Genomic DNA, 24,983 nt, shown 5'->3' with positions numbered 1-24,983 from the left:
CAGTTCCACGAACAGCTTTGATATATGACAACCTCCAAATGCACCAAGATGTCAGCATGGGAATGTTTTTACATTTTTGAAACCTGACTACCTCTACAAAGTCATTTAAATAACCAAATAAATTACCAATGCAAATTTGCCTATGAGTTCTTTTTTTTTTTTTTAATTTCCTTTGCATAGTCGTCACTGTCATTTTTATGAGCGTTTTTTATCAGTCTGCTTTGAAGCCCAGAACAGGTTCTTGCACAAAGATCCTCAAGCCAATCAAATGTACTGGGAGGGAGCAAAATGCATGCCTAGAAACGTGACTGGGACATTTTTCAAGTGGTCCGTTGAAGAAGTTAACCCCTTTCCAAAATGACTATTCAACAGTCATTACTTGATAAAAACAACCACGGCAGTAAAGGGGGGACTGCTAAAGAGGGTTTTACACAAACTACCAGAACGTGACAGACTCGTAAATGCAATTCGTATATCGGCGTGGTAGGTTGCTAGCAAAAGGAACACGAGGTGGTGACGACCGACGACCGACCACATGCTTGACTTCAGATGTGGCTCCATGAAGTTGCCTAGTGACGTAAATATTACTCTCCCTTTTGCAGAAAAAACCATCACATAACAATGAAACTGGCTTAGCTACTTTATAACTGTACGATTTAATTCAAATGACGTTTATTATATAGGGCCTGCTAAAACGGGTGCGCACAAATAAGATGCTACGCTTAATTGTGACCTTCACAGTGAAAACAAAAGGCGATACGAATTAATATAATTGTTCATTGCGGAAGGATTTTTTTCGTGGATTGGAGATGAAACCACAAAAATGAATCGGGTAAATGACGCCCCCGACCCCACCACCACACACACGCACAAAAAACCCAAGTCTTAACTATTAAGCAGTGAGCCTGTTTTCCATTAGAATTCAACACGGTTGATTTAACATACCGATTCGGAATACACAAGTCAAGAGAAAATTCTGTTAAGTCACCATACGTCTACTAGGCAATGAATGAGTCAGGAGGGGTGGCCATTTTTAACTGGCGGCGTAAACTATTGCGTGGGCTCCAGTGACCGTCTTCGGTTTCCCCTCTTCTAAAATGAATTAACGGCGATCGCGTCAAAAAAAAAAAAAATCGGAATATTACACACATAAAATAATGAAAAGGAAATATCGGCAAGCATGTGGCGATGACGTTCTATAAGGACAACAAATTCAGAAGTCCCACAATGAAACAAACCTTGGGATGGTGCGCAGGTCCCCGGTTCCTTTGGTCTCATCCTGCCGGGAGAACCACAATTCCAACAGTTTCTCGGTCCCCTCGAAGAAATGTGCACCACTATCTTCCATCATGAGACAACAGACGCACAATCAAAAAATTAAAAGTAAACGTCGGTTATAACGTTTGATCTTATTGAATCCCTATTCAATTAGATTATAACTTAGAGATGTACAGTCCGTTAAACAAGCCAAATGATTTTTCTTCCGTTACCGTCTTCCCTTTTGCAGAGAATACCGTTAGCGAGTGCTAGCTAATATCGCCGGCCATACTGTGTACAGCTCTACATGCCGACTAAGAGGTACATTTATATAGACAACGACGAAGACGTCATTATCTTGTAAAACCAATCGTATTGTAGGACTGTATTTGCTAAGATACGATTGGTCCAAAGGGCTGTCCGTTTCAGCTATAGGTAGCTAAGTTCTCCTTGACAACACGACGTCACGTGACGTACGCGCAGCAAGTGAGGGCGACGTAAACTCTATAAAATCTACAGAGAAAAGTCACAAGCAGTTGGGTTCAGACTTCGGAGATGTTGCAGGACACTTGCAAAATACCAGAATGGTCTATCTAACTGTTTGACAGGCAATCTGTTGAGAAATCTAACAGCGACATGTCAGAGCAGTCATTTTACTAAAAAAGGAAGTCACCACCATCATCTGGTAATGGAAACAAACAATCAGGCACGGCATGGGTACCTTATATCTTCCCAAATGTCAACAAATCACTGGAATTATTCAAATTTACCTCACATTCCAGTTAAATATAAAGAATATATACAGGTGTGATTATTATTTTATGTGTGCTTTGACTTGAAAGTCACAATAAATACATTGCACGTAACATTTAACTGTAATTAAACTTTTATAGTCATACAGTATTTCATCTAGTTATGTGTGTCACGAATTCAATTGAACAAAAACGGTATAAAATGAATTAGTCGCAATGCACATCAAATAAATACATTATTGTCACAACATACGCACGCACGCACTTTTTGATGTTGCATAACTATTTTGTTTTTATGTACTTATGTATTAATTGCTGTGATGCCGAAGTTGTGTACTATTATTAGTGAACAACTGCGTAAATATACATACGTAATTCAAACAACCAATCCCTGAATTCTTAAAAACATTCAGGAGTACGCAGTGTAACGCACCGCGGCGAGATATGCGATTGTAGTTTTTAAATTTCAATTTTCACGTCGTGTTGAACAGCTGCGTTTGCCTTTAAAAACTACATTACCCAGAAAGCCTTGTGCGCCAATTAGAAACGTCAACGAGCCAGTGAACATTAAGCGGAGCAGACCAAAATCCCAAACAAGGAAATGGTGGGGGAATAAACCGACCAGATTATTTAATTAATGCATGTAATAATTAATATTTTATTTTATTGTAAATTACGTCGTATTTATGGGTTAGAATGGATTACGACTTCAAAACAAAGCTGGCTGCCGAGAGAGAGAGAGTAGAAGATCTTTTCGAATATGAAGGTTGCAAAGTGGGTCGAGGCACCTACGGGCACGTTTATAAAGCTAAGCGCAAAGACGGGTAAGATGACCATGGACGTTATTGTTTATGTTAATATGGAAGTGACCGCTGGATGTATTTTGTTTAGCAACACTTGCATGTGTTTACGAACGGCGCGTTAGATTTGAATCCCCTCCCAAAGTGATAGCCCGTGTCTGTGTTTTTGTTTTCATGTAACGCGCTCACTCACCAAGCCCCCCCCCCCCCCCCCCCCCCTCCATTTCCCCTGCCCGCTCGTTTCCTCTTCCCTCCAGCACAGTCCTGCACAACATAGTAGAGGGTCATCTTATTTTTTGACATGTCTCGTCAATATTATGCTTGCTATTCATCGTATGATAACGCACACGAGCGGCACGGGTGTCGTCTTCACGTCACGCGATAACAGGCTTCCTTTCGCGGCCAAATACCCCCCCCCCCCCTCTCCCGCGCTCCCCACCCCCTTTTCCCAACGCTGCACGATCAAACTTTTTTTTAGTACTTTAGATGTAAAAGTTAGCTTTAGTTTTACATTGTCACCCTCAAGTGTTTGACTAACTACTTGCGTGGTTTGTGAACTCAGATCCGGATCGACACGTTCTAGGTTGTATCATAACCTTATTACTGCTTAAATGTACACATGATTTCAAACTTAGTTTACGAAGGCATGTTTTATGGAGATAGCTGTGCTAACAATATATTAGTACAGTTGAGTTGGGCATTCGCCAAATGAAATTGGTGGAAATGAAATGATCAAGATGAATATTTTACTTAATTTTATGCAAATAATACAGTGACAAAGCTATGACAATAATACGTTAATAATGTCACTACAAAGTGACATGGCAGCAACAGTGAGTACAGTAATAATATTTCTTAATATTTAGTCATATTTATTATTAGTTTAGGACACTTCTGATTGATGATCCAACAAAAACAGCTAAATAAAACACTATTTGTAGTGTAATCCAGCCATTTGTCCGTCCATCTGTCTGTTCATCCATCCATTTTCAACACCGCTTATTATCTCCAATGCAAATTAGGGTGAAGTGGGTTTAAGGATTTGTTTGATGTTGATCCTGGGTACACTCTCCCATTTAGTCCTTCATATTTGCATCATTTTGAATACATCCACACTTTTATTTTGTTAGATTGGATTTCCTTTGAGTCACTGATGATGTGCTTCATTTGCATGATTGCAGTTCCCACTCATTGATGGTGTGAATGGTTTCCCATCTTTATCGGGTTAGCAATATGAATCAGAAGTCTTAATGCATATTTTGAAACTAAATATTAAGTAATATTATTTCCTTTTTCCCCCTACAGGATAGATGAGAAGGAATATGCACTGAAACAGATAGAAGGCACTGGAATTTCAATGTCCGCGTGCAGAGAAATTGCTGTAAGTTACATTTTTAATCATATTGTGGCAAAAGTACTATAAGCTGAAATACCAAAAGTTATTTCATGTTGATAAAATAAAGACAATTACAGTTTTCTAGTAATCAAACAAAATTGTGACAAATATATTCATATAAAACGAGGCCCCCAAGTTTTATATGAATATATTTGTCATAATTTTGGACGTTCATGTTTCAATATCACAATTTCAAGTAAGGCTGATTACAGGGGTGATACAACTGGGTATCATTGATATGCAGTTAAGCGATGACAATTGCTAGATAGCTGGATAATTACACAGGAGTAAAGAACCAAGCCCTGCGGGACTAATAAAACAAGAAAACGACATCAAGCGAGTGAGTATCAAAAATCAATAAAGCTCTTGCTTTGATAAAGTTTGGCATTATCCCTGAATTTTTGAAACTGATGGGTAAAGATCATTCAAGTAAGAAAATAAGTAAAGTATGCAAGTAAAAAAGTAAATAAGTATGCAAATAAACACAAAAAAATCAAGTAAGAACGTCAGTAATCTAATGTTCTTACACCAGTGTGCAAACCTCTTTATTGCCTTCATTTTGTAACCTCAAAATGTTGTTTACTGGTTCCCACGCGAACTTGATGACCTCCCGTATATAATGCTAGAGAAATAAAAACTTGTTGACATTTTCTAAAATCTGGAGCCTGAAATGGAATGTGCAATTAAACATTGCCTTTGGAATTGTTACGAATCAATTTTCTTTAGTTTCTATAATGGCAATAAAATGGAGTCAACAAATTGACTCAGTTAAGTGAAATTAGAGGTTGAGGCTAAAGTGTGGTGTTGATGGGGGGGGGGGGTAGATTGGGGGGGGGGGGGTGGTTGAAGGCATGTCAGCGTGTCAATCCGTCCAAGTGCGGTGGAGCGAGAACACGGCCCCTTCGACATTCCGTTAGCTTGTTACGTAACAGTCTGTTTCCACTTGGCCATGTTCACCTAAAGTTAGCCTACGTGCAGTGCCAGTGACACTACGCAAACACATCTTGTGATATTGTGAAAGCTCCAAAGATAGTTTTACATGACCTTTAAAAACATATTAACATTTTAAGTTATCTTTCTTTGAATACCAAGCTTTTCTGAATTCACCGAAACTTACAGTAATTGGCATTTGCATATTATACGAATTAAATACAAATTAATTGATGTCGTAATGAATAAAAATGACGAAAAATTATTCAAATCAGGCTATTTATTTTTGTGATTTTGGGATTTCTGTGATTTGTGAGGCTTCTGAAACCGACAGGTATTTAGGCCCACCCATTGTTTTATTTTTTAGGCATGTTTTTTGGGTCATTGGACTATGATCTGAAACTGAGACCAGGTTTTCTGATTTTGGGCAGCACATTTTCCCACAGAATGCCTTGATAGTTCCAGAAACTTTGTGACCAACAGTGGCTATGCATACCAACAGTTTTGTCATGACTGATTCCATTATTTTTTTGTTGTTGTTTTGAATAATTCTATTGGATCACAAAAATAAATCTAGTTGTCATTAGTTACGTTTTAATTTTACTTTAACTTCAGAGAGTGACAAGGTGACTGTGGGTTTTTTCCTTCTTGAACAGAAGTGAAAAAAATGGTCTGTTTGTGTAAATAAATATAAGCAAAGCATTCTCAGCAAAACAAAGTAATCTTTGTATCTCTGTAATTGATTTGGCTGCACTATTTGACATCGTGTAACGTTGCATAGCCACTGGCTGTCTGCAGAGCTTTGTCATTGATAGGAAAAATACAAGGAAATACCATAAGCTGTCTAAATTCTGATGGTTAAAAAAAAAAACAAGATTAAACTCCATTAAAAAGAGAGGAGTCTAAGAAAATATGTTCCCAGGTTTTTGTTTGTTTGGAGTCACAGACGTTTTTCTATTTACAAATGGATAGTCAAATGCTCTGTTTGCTGCATCTGGTTTTTATTGAACTTTGTCATGTGTTTGTTTGAATTTGTGATTATGAGCTTTACCTCATCACTGACATTCGTTTATACCTGCTCTGCCATCATAAACCTGAAAATACCTGAAGAAAGTGTTGGATGGTTTTTAGTTTGCATCTTGCCTAAAACCTGCCTTGAACCTCCATTAATGACTGAATCATTCAGATTTTATAATAATGAGCTCATATTGACATTTCCTAATGTGAATGAGAAGTCTAAAATTTCATTTTGGTCTCAAGCTTTCTTAAATTCTTCCCAGCTGTCTTGCCTTTCTGCTTTATTTCCAGTCTTGTTTTTAGAAAATATTTATTTTGCGTCCCTGCTGGCTTGGGCTTTGTTTTTTATTTTGCCCCAAACAAAAGAAACATTGACTGTAGTCTAGACAACTCACCAAAAGCCAAAACCAATGTGCTATGTAGAACTATGAAAATTTTAATTGTCACTATTGTTTAAAAAATATTTCTTTTGTGTCCCTGCTGGTTTGGGCTTTGTTTATTTCGCCCCAACCAAAGAAAACATTGACTCTAGTTTAGACTCAACTCAGCAAAAGCCAAAACCAATGTACAATGTAGAATTATGAACATTTTAATTATAAAATGGGTCACTATTTTTAAAAATATATTTATTTTGTTTCCCTGCTGGTTTGGGCTTTGTTTATTTCACCCCAAACAAAAAAAACCTTGACTCCAGTTTAGACTCAACCCACCAAAAACCAATGTTCAATGTAGAATTTTGAAAATTTGAATTACGAAATGTGTCACTATTTTGTTTTTAGTCATATGATACCAAAACTTGGCGAATCGCAGCAAGTGAGAATAGAGTACAACAAAAAGACTTGCGCCATTTATTTACATTTATCCTGTGGTCACATTACCAAGGTAGTTTGCTTTTTATTGTCATTAAAAAATTCAGTGAATATATGTTAAAAATCTTTGAATAAATGGAAATCACCTAGATATGGTTTAATCTCATTCACCAGGCCTTTGGTTATTCATTGACTCTTTTCATGTTATTGTTACCGACTGACTTGGTGAAGCAGTTCTCCATGCCCTAATGACCTATAAGAAAATAAATACATTGACAGACCCAATATCCAAACTGCAGTACACCAAGGAAATTATTTATCTTTCTCTATGCTCGTTCCTGTTATCTTGCCAGCATCAACTGTTCTTTCGAAATACTTGCTTCACTAAACACACAGTGAACAGCTGTTAAGTGTATTTGCAGTCGAAGTGGACGTTAAAAGCTCAAACATAAATGTTTCCAGGGGGCTAATGAGTCCTGGAGCTATTATTACCTCCTCTGTTCTTTAAACAAAAATACTTGAATTATTTTTATTTTTTTTCCAAAGTAGTTGCCCAAATTGACCTTCTTGTCAAGGTTGCAACGGTTCTATCTAATCGAATTATATCATTAAATTGTGATAAATTAATAACCTTTAGGCTGTCTGTTTAAATTCATTTTGGATGGAAAAAGCTTGGCGTTGATGTTGCTGCACAGCTACAGCGCGGCCAGCAAGCATTCGCATGAAAGGGGATTTATCGACCCACCGCTTGCCAAGTGCATGTTGGAAATCTCTCCTCGCTTCTCTGGAGGGGTATTTCTGGGCCGTAGTGATTTTCTAACGACATTGCTACGGTCATGCTAACATATTTGTCAACAAGAGCTAGACTGCTTGTTTTATTTGTCATATACATGACAAATCAATCGTCGGTTTTTGTTAGATGTTGATTCTTGAAATAAAAGATATGTTGGAAAAAAAATATTGTAATCTGTTTTCTAAAATACCCAAAAGGCCTTTAAGAACATCTTGTCAGATCACAGTGTGCTTATCTGTAAATTTGAAATTTGTTATGATTATTCCAGAAATGTTTGCTTGCTCTGCCTGTAAGAAATAACTACTGTTTATATTTCTCTGTAAATATGGCATATTTTCGTTTTACTGAGGTTCCGCTCGTGTTGCATTTGTAAAACAAACAAGCTGCACTTTATCATTATATTCACATTCCATTGGCACTCCTGGCAAGCATGTGGCTTTGGTGAGAATATTTGGAACTCCTCCAGTGAGTGCTTTTCCTGTGAGCTCTTTGTGAAAACATGACCTATTTTACTTCAAATGAGGACTAACAAACCATTTTCTTCCTCACATGTTATTATTTTACCTAGGGTGAGTTTGTCAGTACGTTCTTGTAATAACATGGAAGTGATCAGATTGATTGATTGTATGTTGCTACAGTTTATTTTGCTAACAGCACAGACAAGCAAGTTACAGGACTTGGTCTGTGGGCACCAGGGGCCCAGTCAGGGTTGCAATTGAGTCATTGTGACTTATCCGTGATATTCCAGAATTTGGTTCTATGTTTTTGCTAAAACAGTTCCAAAAGTGAGTGATTGGGAAATAATGCACTATAAATGTACTGTCTTTGCTTGGACATTTTGTTTCTACAGTAATCCCTCGTTTATCGCGGATAATTGGTTCCAAAAACAACCCGCGATAAGTGAAATCCGCAAAGTACGGTCATCAACAAGAAGTACTGAGCAGGCTAACGAGTTAGCGGAGAGATGCTAATTTGCGATCGTGCGAAAACGGACTGTAAACGAACATTTGGAGCAATACTAAAGGTTAGACACATGTTTCCTCAATTTAGAAGTTTTATGTTGACTTTTAAATGTTTTTTTTAATTTGGAAAAAAAATCCGCGATGTAGTGAAGCCGCGATAAATGAAACGCGAAGTAGCGAGGGATCACTGTATTAAGGTTTCAGATTTCTTGCTGATTGACTTTTGGTATAAAGTAATTTGTAGCATACCACAAACTTCTCTGTCTTTTGTAAAAAATGTGCTCACTTTGAAGCTGATTTTCTAGTTTTTCCTCAGAGCAAATGCTCTTGACAGACCCTCCCAAAGACATTGTTAAATTCTTTGAGTCAGAAAAGTTTGACATATTTGCATCCACTCTTACGTACATCATAAGTGGTGTGGTCCCTTGAGTTATTATGGGTGTCTGCTACTGATCGTTCTGCTCACACTAAAAATTTGACGACGAGATCTTAAGCGACTTTTCTCTTGTTGTTCCAACAACCGACTATCAAGCTTGCCAGCTAGACGGATGGTCCCTTGAAATAAAATTCAATGGAGGGATCAGACCCTTTACTAATTCGATAGTCCATTCCAAATAATGTTGGTCCATTCCAAAAGATGACGAATTGAAGATTGTCTATTTTTGCTCTTTAAAAATCCGTTTCCCAGAAGAGAGATGCAATCTCGTCACGATAAAAGCAGAAAATTAAGCTTCCGTTACGGCAATGCATACAGGTTGCGCTCTATTAGAATGCAGATAGTAATCAAAAGATAATAAAGACAAGTTCATGGTTGAATCTGTGGTCGGGAATAAATGAGGGCAAAGCGTTCACCACTGAGCTAAATTGACACTGACAGCAGCGGTATCATTCATATCACTCGCACACATTCATTCATAGATTAATTTTAATTAATTTTGGAAAACGTCCATATTCACTCATGATGTCTGCAGTCCAGCTTCTTTGCAGAAGATCCCCAAATGTCTTTTGCAAACTTCAAAATTGTCAATAGTATGAAGACAATTTTGAAAACAATTTTAATATTCAGATACAAACATTGCAATTTTAATATTTTTGAGTTTATCTAAATATCCACAGAGAAACATTTTATAAACATGTTTTCATAGTGCCTTAATACATTATAATCGTTCTCTATTACTTGTAGTCATCATCTCATGAGGCTTTTTTTGTAACCAGCCCAAAGCATTTACAAACATGCCTTTCTTAATATGTCAGAGGCTCAGAGCCAATTTGTTAAGTCACTGGCTTTGTCTATTGTTTTGGAGAAAAAGTAAGCTACTCTTACTTTGCCATCATTTTCTGTCCTGAACCCTGAACTCGATTTACTACTACTTTATTACTACTTTTTAACCTGACAAACAATAGCTTCTTATCAGTAAATGTAGCGAAATGGGATAAAATTGAACATTTAAAAAGTTAGAAGTTCCCGTATATCTCAACCTATGGCTGCCATAAGACTTTGTTTTTTGTATATCTCACAGTGATGTCTCCCAATTTTTGGATTTTTGTTTTTCTGTCAGTGTGCATGACAAGTTTAAAATATCCACATTTTGGACAGAAAATATGTTTTGTACAATTTGTGTAACCTCACGACCACTTCTGTAGAACTGGTACATTTTTATTTAAAAGAAAAAACCCCAACATTTTATTTGAAGCCTATTCCTGGTAGTTGTGCTCATGTGGTGTTGTTTCACTGTGACCTCATTCTTTGACATTTTTCTTCTTCTCCAGCTGTTGCGGGAATTGAAACATCCAAACGTGATTGCCCTGCAGAAAGTGTTCCTGTCCCACAGTGACCGAAAGGTTTCGCTCCTGTTAGACTATGCCGAACATGACCTTTGGGTGAGTATCAGTTTCATGTCCGTGTTACATGCCATGAAGTATGTGTTTCCGAGAGGTTTTTCAAGAAGCAACATCAGAGACTTGTTTGTCAATTGTATGATCTCATAAGGACACATTTATATTGGCCCTATGAATATAGTTTTGATTACCGTATTTTCCGGACTATAAGGCGCACCGGACTATAAGGCGCACCTTCAATGAATGGCCCATTTTAAAACTTTGTCCTTATATAAGGCGCATCAAACTATAAGGCGCACCATTAATGCATCATGTCAGATTTTTAATCCGAATCAAATCATTCTCCATTTTATCTTTTTTATTTCAACTTCAGGCGCAACAAATTACTTTATAATCACAAAATAATGATCCATAGTCTTTTTGATTCATGATTCATAGTCTTCAGCGGGCCAATTGTGATTGATTTCATGACACAATGCTTCAGGCCAGTTTAAATTTAGGAATTTGGTCCATATATATAAGGCGCACCGGACTATAAGGCGCACTGTCGGCTTTTCAGAAAATTTTAGGTTTTTAGGTGTGCCTTATAGTCCGGAAAATACGGTACTAGTTTTTGTAATCGTATTCTAATTTTTTAAATCAATAATTTTTTTTAAATAATCATGATTTCAATATCAATCAAAATAAACATGGTTGGATAAACATTTTTCTATAATCGTCCAACCCTACGTTAAGTTATAAAATGAAACGCCGGACAACCAGCAGGTCATCTATTTTTTTAATACCACCGCTTACTTCTCTTTACGCACCGTACCATGCTGCCTCTTTGTGATGTCAGTGGTAATCTTTGCGGAGATCACAGCATACAGTATCTGTATATTGTCACTGTCAAATTACGTCAAAAAGTCCAATTTATGGCAACTGCCTCGAGCGTCAATACTAAGTAGTTAAATAACCAATTAAAGCGTCATGTTCTTTTGCTTCTGTGTCGCATTTAGTCTTTTCATTTTCAGTTGGTAAACAAAAACTTCAAAGTAACTGATCAATGTTATTAATGTTTTAATCTAACACAAAAAAGAAAGAAACATACCAGATTTTTCACATTCCAATTTTAGGCTCAGATCAAAAATATGGAACAGAAACAAACAAGCCACAGACTGACTCTTAATTTTTTATTGCTCGTATTACGTGACCTCCGTGGCCAAAAATGAAAATCAAATCACTGCAGCTAAAATCAGTCCATTAATACCAAGATTTCAACAGATTCAAAATATTGATGCAACAGTGAGTTTAGTGGAAATGTTTTGCAATGCAACAATTTATGTGAACTCACAAAATTGCTTGTATCCTTTCCGCAAAACCCACAATGGTCAATGAAATAGCTTCAAACAGCCTCATTAAAAAGTATTGATGACTAAAACTTAAAAAATAGATTAATCAAAATAGTAGTGATGTATACAGTGATCCCTTGCTACTTCGCGTTTCGTTTATCGCGGCTTCACTACATTGCGGATTTTTTTTCCAGATTAAAAAAACATTTAAAAGTCAAAATAAAACTTCTAAATTAAGAAAACATATGTTTAATTTAGGACAATGTAGTATTGCTCCAAATGTTGGTTTACATTCCTGTAGAAGTCCGTTTTCATATGTTTGCACAATCGCGAATTAGCATCTTTCCGCTAACTTGTTAGCCTGCCCAGTACTTCTTGTTGGTGACCGTACTTCGCGGATTTCACTTATCGCGGGTGGTTTTTGGAACCAATTATCCGCGATAAATGAAGGATTACTGTGTTTTTTTTTTTTTTACCCCTTTCTTCAAATTATTCACTTGTACCTCATAAAAAAACATTGCCTAATTAACATTACTACTCGGTATTAGATCTCGGTATTAGTCGAACTAATCCAAGATGACTTCACGCAGAGTAAAAATTCTCCACACTAAATTCTTCTGCCTTTCTCTTAGCATATTATCAAGTTCCACCGTGCCTCCAAGGCCAACAAAAAGCCCATGCAGCTGCCCCGAGGGATGGTGAAGTCTCTCCTGTATCAGATTCTGGATGGGATCCATTACCTCCACGCCAACTGGGTCCTCCACAGGGATCTGGTGAGCAGCTTTATTATTTTAGCTTCACTGCTCCACTTTTCCCATGAATCGATCGCCCTTCTTTTATAATGCCTAGTTTTTTTGTTCTTGTGTTTTTGGTTGCCATTAGTGACCCAAGGAAGTGACAGCATTTAAATCAATATTGCAACACAGCAGAATGGAATTTACAAATGATAAAAGCTGCAATTTTGAAGAAAAAAAGGTGTTTAATTTTGGTTGGGCAGCTTTATTTTATCTACCGTATTTTCCGTACTATAAGGTGCACCGGATTATAAGGTGCACCTTCAATGAATGTCCCATTTTAAAACTTTGTCCATGTATAAGATATATACATTTGGCCCGCGGGCCGGACTTTGGACACACCTGCTGTAGTGGCTCAATATTGGTCCATATATAAGGCGCACCTGATTATAAGGCGCACTGTCGGCTTTTGAGAAAATTGGAGGTTTTTAGGTGCGCCTTATAGTGCGGAAAATACGGTATATAACTTTATATTTCATTTATTTATCATGTGACTTGTGACTCACTGACATTGTTTATGCCACACCTGTTTGGTAGGAATTTGTGACCTAAAAAAAAAATACATGTGAAGAGGACCTTGACATTTAAACTTTAAAAACAGGTATTGGGGAAATCCCTCAGGATTGGACGCAAATCTCCAAATAAAATCCCGTCACAGAGTTTAACTTTTGTCACCATTCCATGCTGCGGGGGTGGCAAAGATGAAAGCCTGTTTCCCAAATTTTCAGTCCCTATCGGAAGCACAGATCAAGTAATGCGGCACAAGAATGCAAGATAGCAGCCACTTTTTATTTTGAGAATAGCACACGCAAACAAGAAGCATAAAAAAACCTTATAAATTAAGATTTTGCCAATGTGCATATCTGTATACATCTAGTAAAGCAAGTTTAATATACAACTCACATTAGTTGGCAATAAGACGACAGACAATAACAAATCTTAATGGCCCAACGAAACGAAATCAACCAAATCAAATTATAATCAAATTATAATAACCAGACCAGACCGGTTTTCTGTTCTGAGTGTTGTCTGGCTCTTTTGTGCTGGCTACAACACACATACTCTTGTGTGATGGTCTCCATCGTGCCTTTCCCACAGTTTTATTTTTTTTATAAATAGGAATATGATCACAGGCTACATCCAGACTTTCTTTGGATTAGAATGACAGGATTTCCACCTAGATTGTTCAAAACTCACCCAACAAAGTAAATCGAGACAAAAGTCAAAGAGTCATATGAAGTTATTGTATCAACTATGTCGGCAGCATTTTTTAATAACATAAAACATGATAGTTCAAAATACAATAATGCCCCTCAGATGATTTTTTTTCAATTTCTGTTTGATGTTTGATTATTCTCTTCGGGGTGTGGAGGGCAATAAATCAAGGGCATAGCCATATCAGATACCCAGCGCTAAGTGGCTACTTATTCACATGCTTCTGCTGCTGTTGTTGTCTCCTCTTATGCAATCCTCGGTCATGTGACAGCTGGACATCACATTATATAAATCTGCCAGGATCAGGAAGGATGCAGACATCAGATGATAATCTCTTTGCCAGTTTTGCTTGATCAATTAAGAAATCGCCTATGCTTGTTAATACAATGCATTGGCAGTGGACCATGTCGTGAAATTCCTAATATTATTATTATTATTATCACGTGTACATGCAGTAATTCATGCATTTCCACATGGGTTGTTAAAAAGAATATCATTCCCAGAATTTGACATCAGAAAGTACGTCACTTTAATGTCAGATGCTCTGTTGCACAAGTTATTCTAAAACTGGATTGATCCAATGAACTTTCTTTATTTATCCATCCCTTGAGCTACATCAAATTCTCATTCTAGAAAAAGACATTTATTGTTAAGTTGACTTCCACTTCAACTTTGCCTATACAGTGATCCCTCGCTACTTCGCGTTTCGTTCATCGCGGCTTCACTACATCGCGGTTTTTTTTCCAAATAAAAAAAAAAAACATTTAAAAGTCAAAATAAAACTTCTAAATTGAGGAAACATGTGTCTAACCTTTAGGACAATGTAGTATTGCTCCAAATGTTCGTTTACAGTTCGTTTTCTCACGATCGCAAATTAGCATCTTTCCGCTAACTCGTTAGCCTGCCCAGTACTTCTTGTTGGTGACCGTACTTCACGGATTTCACTTATCGCGGGTGGTTTTTGGAACCAATTATCCGCGATAAACGAGGGATTACTGTATTGCATTGTGCCTTATTTTAGAAACTGACATGCGACACTAGTGCTTGAGAACTGCACCCTTATGAGCTAAATGGGATTCAGCCTCCTTGTCATTTACACATGGTCTCTCTATTTTGTCTTGGGCCTCTCTAAAAAAGCTTATATCATTAACAAATGTTAAAAGATCAAGATTCGATATTAAAGTTAATACATATGACTTGGTCATCTTAGGGAAGTGCTAAAATAAGACATTACATACAAAATCTAATAATCTTAATAGGCCTAGTATCCTTTCAACAGTTACTTGTTGGTAATAAAGTCTGTATTTTAATCGGTTTTAATATATTTAAAGAACATTTAACGGTTATTGTGCCATGAGATCCTGCTATTTTTTGTGACAACTAACGTAAACCCAAATAATATGTTTTTTATTCAACCTTCCCAGTTGTTGCTGTCATATGTAAAATAATTACTGTAACTCCCACCCACTATCAAGTAAGATCATATTAAACTGGGACTATGTATTCCCGACAATAATTATGTCATCAGTGAGTGATAAGACAACTATTGGTGTTGTAGTACTACGTTGTAGAAAGTCTTGAATGTAAATCACAGAAATAAACATCGCATGCTAACGTTACATGCTATTGCTAGCTGTAATGTACTGTATAATATAATGAATATATGTTTAATTTGGTATGCTGTATATTACTGTGTAAAAAAAAACAACATTGTACAAACCCTTTGTTCAACCTCTAAATATTTGTGGGAAAGAACTATTCTTGGATTTTGGTCTCTTAATGAAATAATAACTAACAGATTTTAAATCTGTTGTGTGTTTACTGAAAGTCACAAAAAGTGTTTGTTGTTTGTGCACTTTTGTTCTTTTTATCCCAATTTCTGCCACAGCTGGATGAAATTCTCCATTGTTAAAACCCAAGCTATCTGATTTTATAACAATGTACTGCGGTTTTATTTAAGGCTGTTTCGGTTCCAGTATTTCCTGCCATTGTTGCCTCCGAGCTATCGTGATTCTCATGATTTTCTTGTCGCATTTGTCTTTGTTGGCTAGATTATCAATTGTGAGCAGGTGACGGGCTTTTTGCGAGTGAAAATAAATCAAACCAGGGCACATTGTTTTGATTACATTGCTGATTTATGTTTTGGTAATCCCCATTTCATTCAAACATTGCAGTAGATACTCAACAAGCATTGCTCTGCAAGAGTATGCTAGTGTTTAGCATGCTTTGCTTTCCCTACATAGTGTAGCTTGACTCCGCCACATGCTTTGCATTGCACCACTGCATGTTTCCCATCCCCCACTTGTCCTCCTCCTCCTTCTCCTATGTCCCACTCCCACCCACCACAAGCTACACCAGAGGGGCTGACTGCCCTCCCAGCGGCACGCCCCCCCCACCCCCATCAGGGTTATGTAAGAGCCTCAAGCTTGTGCTGTCAAGATGCTAACTGAGCAGCTCTGCAGACCACAGCAAAATGTTCAGTGGGCTGTACCAACTATCCCTTCCACAAGGGAGGATTCCTGAAGGTGATCTATTTCTGCAGTGTATTTGTGTCTTCCTGCAAGCAGTACACCCTTCCACGAAGATTGCAGCAACAGAAGACTCATGATGTCTCCGCTTTACCGTATTATGAAGTAAAATTGTGACTGCAGATTGAGTCACAGTTCTTAATAACTTAGACATGACATCAGAAATCATATTCAAGAGTTTCAGTGAAACAATAATTTAGTTAAATGACAAGGAGTGAAATTGTATTATTAGTTTTCTGGCTGGAAACTACTCATTAACTAAGGGAGATTTTTTAAATGTTTATTTTTTCTGTTTTGACAAATTAGATTTTATTGTTGTGAGAGAGGCTTATTCAGTGATCATAAAATTTTGCTTGATTAGGGGTTGATTCAGGAATGGATTTTGTTATGCCAAAGTGAAGCCTAGCAAGTCCTGAACTGATCTTTGTAAAGAAATAGCAAAAGTTCTATTGATGCTGTGTACAATGTATATAACTAAAGCTGAAACAAACTCTTACTTTTCAAAGTACAATATTTGAGAAACAGGAGAGCCTGGAGTTCTCACGAATATGAAGAGACATGTCACATTGTAGGCAAGAAATCTCCTTATTAGTGCCGTTTCTATAGCAACAAGAATTCGGGCCAGACTGATCAGTGTGCTTAGCCGAAGAATTCCCATCCGCACAAACACAACAAGGAAATTTAGGGAGCAGATACTTTATTTGTGAGCAGCTGGAAACATCCCATGGCATATTTGAACCCTCTTAGATTTTGTTTTTGTCTCTGGATGACTACTGGCTAATATTTGTCGCTTATTACATGCAGAAATAGTGAGAACTGCTCTATGTGATGAGCAGGAAGATTTAAGTCACAATGGCGTAAAATTTGCAGTTTTTGTTTCTTTGGGTTTTGCAAAAGTGGTGTAACAACACGCACTCATGTTATTGAAACTGTCTCTATTCGCTTGGAGTTGTAAAAATGGACGCTGTCAGGCTGGATTTACTCTGCATGGGTCATGTGACCTAATTCGATATTTTTGGTCTCAAATGATAAAATGTATGTACTCATGTACACTCTAATCAAACACAATTTTTTTTCCAATAAGAGTTGACTTGCCCTTTAAAATTCACAATTTTGGTTACTTCAAAATGTGTAAAATTATTGTTTTGTTTTTTTCTTCTGCAGAAACCAGCTAACATCTTGGTAATGGGAGAAGGACCAGAACGAGGAAGAGTTAAAATTGGTAAGGTGGATTTAAGAAAAAAAAAATATATTTTTGTGCTTTAAAAATATTTACATCCCTTGTATTTATTTGTCTGATTAATGATAAAAAAAAATCGACATTTGCTTGTTTTTTTCCACTTAAATTGAAAAAATAAATGTGTTAAAAGTGTAAACAATGTACGAGTTAGTAATCCTAATCCTAATTGAAGACGGGGGAGTCCCCTCACAAAATTTGTGTTTTAGGACATTGCCCTCAGAAAATTGTTTGGGATGTTCAGTATTCTACTTTCTCCTCAGCAAATCGTTATATCTTTGTTTTATATTGTTAGCAAAGCCTTGATCTTGGTTGATCTTGTCGGTACTTGTCCTTTTTACTTACAACCCATTCATCAGGAATTCCTTTCAGAAAAAACTCCAACTCAGGTTTTTCGTTTTTTGGTATCTATTTAATTCCAATTTATCATGGAACAAATTTGATCAGTTTATTTATTTTCATTTTGTTTGAGCTCTATGCCCATGTGAAACTTCAAAAAAAAAAAGCCATTTAATTGTAATGTTACCATGTCATTTTTGACTCGACTTGTTAAAACCTGTTCACAAAATGCCTTCACATATTTTAAGGTCATTGAGGTTTTGTGGGGGGAGTCCTGTTGCATGTGCTTACTAAAAAAAATGAATCATGGGTTGGGCTTGAACCCTTCAGGAGTCAAAATTATAAATCTTAATTTGATATTTTGAAAAGGTTTGCGCATCAAACCTTTGGGATGTACAACAAATGCTCCTCAGGGTGAACTGATAGAATATTCTGACACCCCAAAATCATTTAGAAAGTCTTGAAAAGCCACATGTAATAAAAAAGTTGGAAGACCTCAATGATAATATTGTAAACTTGTCAAACTTTGAGTTACCTCTGTAATAATATTTGTTTTGCCAAAAATCCTTTGAAATATGAATATCCTACATGTCCAACACAAATGTAATTAAATCAGCCTCATGATGAATAAAAGATTTATTTATCAAAATTCCAACCTATTTTTTAATCAATTTCACAAAGCTTCAAACATTTCCTTCGTGCCTTCCTCTTGGATATATATATATTTTTGCGCCTAAATCTGCTTTCCACCTCATGTATTTTTATTGAATTTCCCCGAAAATCCATTCTAGGTACGAGTGTGACCTCATTTTGAGCGCATTCCAACACAAAAAAATACTCTTTCATTGTCCATACATCCATTGTTAACACTGGGAAAACCAAAAAAAAAAAAAGTTTAAACCTTAACCCATACTTTGATTAACATTTGAGATCATTTCACAGCAAAGACAACTAAAATTTCTAATTGCTGATTCTGACTTCTATCTGTCTTTATATCTCCTTGACCTGCTTTCTGTAGCTGACATGGGTTTCGCAAGACTCTTCAACTCTCCCCTCAAGCCACTGGCCGACCTCGACCCTGTGGTGGTGACCTTTTGGTACAGGGCTCCTGAGCTACTGTTGGGGGCCCGCCACTACACCAAAGCAATTGGTAAGTTTGGAGCCTGAGGAAAAAAACAGAAAGGTGTATCTCTTTATATAAGCTGGATCTATAGTAGACGGCACACCAAGGAATGTTTCTATAAGCGACTAATTATAGTTGTCTGCGTTTGTGTGTGAACGTAGATATCTGGGCCATTGGGTGCATCTTCGCAGAGCTGCTAACGTCAGAGCCAATTTTTCATTGTCGCCAGGAAGACATCAAGACCAGTAACCCTTTTCATCATGACCAGCTGGACAGGATATTCAGCGTGATGGGTTACCCTGCAGGTCTGCAATCAAAACAAAAACAAACACATACACACATTTGGAAAAACCTTCTTCTGTTACTAAATCTTTTAGCTATAGTGTGTACATATTTAATATCTTCTTTTAATAATCATAAATGTTCACATTGTTAAGGGGAAGTCAATCCTAAAGTTTTCTTTGTAATAATATAGTCTATGCAGCCCAACTAGTCAAAACACAGTGTTTTGATTACCGTATTTTCCAGACTATAAGGCGCACCGGACTATAAGGCGCACCTTCAATGAATGGCCCATTTTAAAACTTTGTCCGTATATAAGGCACACCGGACTATAAGGTGCACCATTAATGCAATCACAATATAATAACTTGAAATAGTGAAAACAATAACAATATATAAATAATGTTAATATCACACAACACACAAAATAAACATGTAAAGCTTACTTTAATAAGTACAAAACAAAACAGTCAGATAGATCAGTAAACTTTAAAAGTTAAAGTTCCATCCCTCCATCATTCTCCATTTGGTCCATATATAAGGCGCACCGGACGATAAGGCGCACTGTCGGCTTTTGAGAAAATTTGAGGTTTTTAGGTGCGCCTTATAGTCCGGAAAACACGGTAATGTTTTGTTTGTAGAATATTAATTAAACAGGCAAAAATTACCTGTTTTATCCAGCTCAGCTACTTGCTGTCAACTGAAAATGACATCAGAGTTTCCAGTTCTCAGGTCATAACCAACAAGGCAAAAATCGTAGCCCCGCAAGTGGGGCTAACAAATGCTAACACAACTAGCATTGATGTTGCAGTAATTCTTAACGTTTAAAGCATTTCTTTTTAAACACAAGCATCAACACATGCTGACACAGCACACAACAAAACTCAGATCCATTCTTTATCCTCTGCAAAAATTCAAACTGATTGAAATGAGTCACAACACATTTAATGAGGCCATTGTTTTCAAATCTGTTGTATTTAACGCTTCATAGTTCATGTTTTGATTTTGTATTACTCAGATAAAGACTGGGAAGACATCCGGAAGATGCCTGAATATCCAACACTTCAGAAAGACTTCAGAAGAACAACGTGAGTGGAATTCTGCAGAGCGCTGACAAAAGCTTTGTACACCACATGGTCGAAGTGAATCTGGGGCTTGTCCAATCCATTACACTTGGTTAATTGAAGCAAAATCAATTTCAAAAACAACTTTGAATTAAGTACTCCGTTTTATATGATATTTAGCTGTTTTTTTCCATGTTTTTTCCCCCCCACAGATATGCAAACAGCAGCTTGATCAAATACATGGAGAAACATAAAGTCAAACCAGATAGCAAAGTCTTCCTGTTGGTAAGTATATCCAGACGCAGTCCTATAAATACAAATATATTAATTTTATTAACAGCAAGGTACTGACAGTTTTCTCCGTGTGTGTACAGAAGCTCAATTTCAAGTCTTAATTTTCTTTTTATTGTCGTGCAGCCAGTAATACACTAAAGAATAGAAGAAATACTGTAATTGCCTGCTCTTCTTCTTTCAGCTCCAGAAACTGCTCACCATGGATCCCACTAAAAGAATCACATCAGAGCAAGCACTGCAGGATCCCTACTTCCTCGAGGACCCATTACCAACCACTGAGTGAGCCATAACAACATTTTTTGACAACTTCCTTCTTCTTGATTTAGTAAATAACAAAGCAGGCCCTCTGGGATGCAGTCCAGGAAGTATACGGAATGTTTACATCCCTATACTGTTTTTCATCCTGTTTATCACGACAGCTGATTTTATACAGTACTTGACTATGCAAAAGAATTAATCGCTTTTATCGCTATTTTACACCTACAGTGTGTTTGCTGGATGCCAGATCCCATACCCAAAGAGAGAGTTTCTCAATGAAGACGAACCAGAGGAGAAAGCAGAAAAGGTAATTTAATGTCTTGTTCCACCAATCAAAACTGAAACATGTTAGTGACAGTGGAGAGAAATTAACTATGAACTGGAAATTACCAGGTTGATAAATAAGTGTCTAGAAAGAAAATCACCCAGGAGAAGTCTTTAAGATTAAAAATACCTTATATTAAATATTTATAATATGTAACAATGTTATTTTTTTGCATTTCTTTGCATCACGTACATTTGAGTCTCAAAATTATTATTTTTTTTACATATATGATCAAGTCTGAGCTCCAAAAATACTTTCACGGAAAATTAGTCCAACAGTTAATTGTGCAAATGTTTACAAAAATGTTTATAGCCGATTTTAAAGCTTGCTTATAGGTTGACTTAGCTTGTGGCACACATGCCTGTGCTTGAACTCTGGGAAAGAAAGAGGCATTGTTTTGTCTATGTAGCCTCTGAGAACGGAAAGCTCCTCCATCACGCTGGAAAACAACAGCTGATCCATGTGTGTTAGTCACATGTGACTGACCTTGCTGCAGTATCTGGAATTTGGCATTTGTAATTGTGGTTTCTGTGTTGTAGGTGTTAGAGGAACTAAAATCATTTTTCTGCTTCTAATATTAAAGGAGAAATCAACCCTATTTTTTTTGTTTACAAAAATATGTTGTATGTGCCCACACTTGGCCAAACACAGCATTCTAATATTGCGTTTGCGTAATATGAGTTAAGCAGCAAAATTGACGAATTTTTATCCATCTCATCATTTTGCCACTGGCTGTCAATTAAAAATGATATCACAGTTGCCAGGTCTCAGGTCTCAACCAATCATGGCTCAGCTTTAGAAAACTGGTAAGCCGTGATTGGTTGTGACCAGATACCTGTGATGTCATTTTCAGTTGACAGCAAGTTGCAAAATGGCCGACCCCTGACATTGATTAAAATAGTTCGATTTTTGCTTATTTAATTCATACTACACAAACAAATCATAAATCAGAATGCTGTTTTTTCAACAAATTGGGCTGCACAGAACATATTACAAAGAACAATTTGGGATTGACTTCCAACTTTTAAGATTAAATTTTTCCAATTCCCATTGTTAAAGTACTTTTTTTCAAGTATCAAAAAATTGGCTTAAGCAGCACAAACACAAGTTGGATAAATAATACGATAGCAGCAAAGTAGCCAAAAGCATTTTACACTGGCGGACTTTTTCCATTCAATTGACTTCCTTGTTCCTATTTATTAAGTAGTTGACCTTTGTGTTTCCAGAATCAGACGCAACAGCACCAGCAGACAACAGGCCAAACTCAAACGCAGAACCAGCAACAAACGGCAGCCCAACAGGCCCCATCTCAGCAGAACTCAACACAAACCAATGGCACATCCGGAGCCACGGGAGCCAATGCTGGCGGAGGGTTACATGGACAGGACCAGGGTCCTCCCAATAAAAAACCCCGCATTGGACCCTCTGGTACCTCTTCAGGTACTGGGGTGCTTCAGTCAGAGTACCAGGTTAGTATAAAAGGTTCACATTCAAAAGTTGAAAGTTCAAATCCCAGCATCTGCCTTTATTTATGACATTGTTGCTGTGCTTGCGTGGGTTTGCTCAGGTATTATCGTTTGTAACTTCAGACAGCAGATGAATAACTTTTGTACTTATGCCAAAAAAATTAGTAGTATTAGTTTCATAATTCCTGAAAATGGCACAAAGTTTCGCACCAAATTTAATTGTTAATTCCTTCAATTTCTTAAAGCCCATGTTCCAGCTACAAGAATGGCAGCAAAGCATTATGCTGCTGTGTTTTTTTATTTTCTAAAGAAAAAACAAAAATGACATTTCGGTGATAATTGTGGAGAGAAGACGTGTACCGCACCGCATGCAGCCACGGGATCTATTTTGTTTAGTACATTACATAGTGTTATTTTTTTCTGGGAGGCTGGAATAGAGGCATTTCTATTCATTTGAAAGGGGAAACAGGAGATAGGAATGTTTTGAGTTTCTTATGTGGTAACAAAAATTACGAAACTGGCATCTCAAGGCACTGCTGCATCTTTGTTGGAAGAAATACGTACAGACACATGATAAGTAAACAACAATAGTCAGCCTGTCTGTACACACCCGAATATCCGGTAGACAAAGCTGATAACACATCACGTGGTGCCTTCTGGGTTGTCCACATAGAGTTGCACAGTAAGAGATGAAGAATTTTGTTTTTTCCGTCATATATGAGCAAAATAGCTTGTCTAAAAGACATGTGACACATGCTAGCTGTCAGCTAGCAACAGATGTTATCATTGATTGACTTAGTCAGCAACGTGTGACATTGCTGTCACTGTTGTCCTACTTTTTCTCTTTCATTGATTCCATAGCCGCAGGCCACCATCCAAACACGGCTTCAATCCTGACATAATAGGTTGCAAAAGCGTAGCATAAATATTTATTCAGTCTGGATTACATGGAATTTATATTAAACCATGGTGGTGAACTGCTCACTCATGTGATTTCCTCTTCAGCACTCCACCTCCCGCCTTGGTTACCAAAGCAATGTCCAAGGTTCTAATCAGCCGCAGAGCACCATGGGGTACACGTCATCATCTCAACAGAGCTCCCAGTATTCCCACCAGACTCATCGTTACTGAGGCACCAGGTCAGTCCTGAACCAGCAGAAGAGGGGTGGACCTCCTCCAATGGATGTCAACATCGGACGCCACCCGGTAGTGGCTCCTTGGATGTTTCTCACAGCATTACATCATTCCAGCGTTTTGACGTCTAGTCGCATGAAGGCAAACCTACAGGAAAAAAAAAAAAAAAAAGCAAATACTGCCTTTCTGGGCTGGTGACACATTTTGGTGTAATATATGCGAAGGCAGCAAGACTCCAAACGTATGGCACTTATAAACACAACATTCTTCGCGAGGAAGGATTGCAGCTCCAATATTGACTTTATATCGCACCTTTTCTATTTGTTTTCAAGCTTGATGTCAGTGTAAATATCACATAGGGAGGCAGAGAAGACGGAAAAAGCCCTTTCGTGAATCCTTGGATAATCAAATGCAAACTAGCTTACCCTTATCCTTTTATGTAAAACCAGACATTTATTGTACAAACAGAAAGAAATGCAGGGAAATATGGAACGCACAATTTAACTTAATAATAGTGTTCTTATGAGGTTCCTGTTTTCAGAATGTACAGAAGTGTTTTTACTGAACGTCGTGTGCATTCTTATCCACTCCGCTCAGTAACCGGTAACCGCTTGGCCACAAACTGGAGGAGCTTTGGAGTGTGATCTTGTTTTTGGGCTGCCAGTGGACACCTTTTGCATCTCGCCATGAACTCGAACGTGCGCATAAACCGTACAGGGCAGCTAACGGTAAGCCCCTCCCCCTCCACTGCAACCCCACTTTGTGTACTTCATGAGACTGTTACTGACTGATGTCAAATTGTTTTGTATTGTTATTATTATTGCTGTGGGCGGGTGGGTGTGTTATGCATGTTTTACCTTGGACTCACAAGAAATGCACTGACTGTCGAAGCAATCTGCAAAAGAGCTGAAACAAATACTTGTGAACCCAAACGACCGTCCTTGCCCCCCTCAGGCCAGCATGCCGCACAGGTTTGGTCAGTTGATCATGTTTAAGGAAAAAAAAAAAAAGGGTGTTTTCTTTTTCACAACAGATTGA

At 37.4% G+C, this 24,983-nt stretch overlaps 2 protein-coding genes across 8 annotated transcripts in view; one reads left to right on the top strand and one right to left on the bottom strand.

The window, feature by feature from the left end:
• The window catches only part of amd1 (adenosylmethionine decarboxylase 1), an 8,622-nt gene extending 7,043 nt beyond the window's left edge, over positions 1-1,579 (bottom strand). Inside the window, exon 1 of the mRNA XM_088361160.1 lies at positions 1,239-1,579. Coding sequence (XP_088217286.1) covers positions 1,239-1,351 — 113 coding nt within the window. The 5' untranslated portion in view covers positions 1,352-1,579. The remainder of the gene's footprint in view (positions 1-1,238) is intronic.
• cdk19 (cyclin dependent kinase 19) lies at positions 413-24,983 on the top strand. 7 transcript variants are annotated; one of them, XM_088361156.1, is made up of 14 exons: positions 1,794-1,942; positions 3,991-4,033; positions 4,115-4,190; positions 10,487-10,597; positions 12,519-12,659; positions 17,588-17,645; positions 19,018-19,149; positions 19,284-19,427; positions 20,423-20,492; positions 20,681-20,753; positions 20,944-21,041; positions 21,249-21,327; positions 22,572-22,814; positions 23,817-24,983. In XM_088361156.1, exons 3-14 carry the CDS (start codon positions 4,167-4,169, stop codon positions 23,940-23,942), a joined length of 1,299 nt encoding a protein of 432 aa, XP_088217282.1. In that variant the 5' UTR covers positions 1,794-1,942; positions 3,991-4,033; positions 4,115-4,166; the 3' UTR covers positions 23,943-24,983. The 7 variants fall into 7 exon arrangements, with proteins under 7 accessions (XP_088217285.1, XP_088217284.1, XP_088217282.1 ...); XM_088361154.1 differs by lacking the exons at positions 1,794-1,942; positions 3,991-4,033 and adding an exon at positions 2,571-2,833 and having other exon boundaries at positions 23,817-23,950; positions 24,543-24,983; XM_088361159.1 differs by lacking the exons at positions 1,794-1,942; positions 3,991-4,033 and adding an exon at positions 413-577.

The sequence above is a fragment of the Syngnathus floridae genome, chromosome 19, assembly GCF_059516105.1.
Source record: "Syngnathus floridae isolate MCC-2025c chromosome 19, RoL_Sflo_1.0, whole genome shotgun sequence".
In the NCBI taxonomy this organism is placed as follows: domain Eukaryota; kingdom Metazoa; phylum Chordata; class Actinopteri; order Syngnathiformes; family Syngnathidae; genus Syngnathus; species Syngnathus floridae.
Note: the sequence above shows the minus strand (reverse complement) of the source record. Positions and strands in the feature narration are given on the sequence as shown.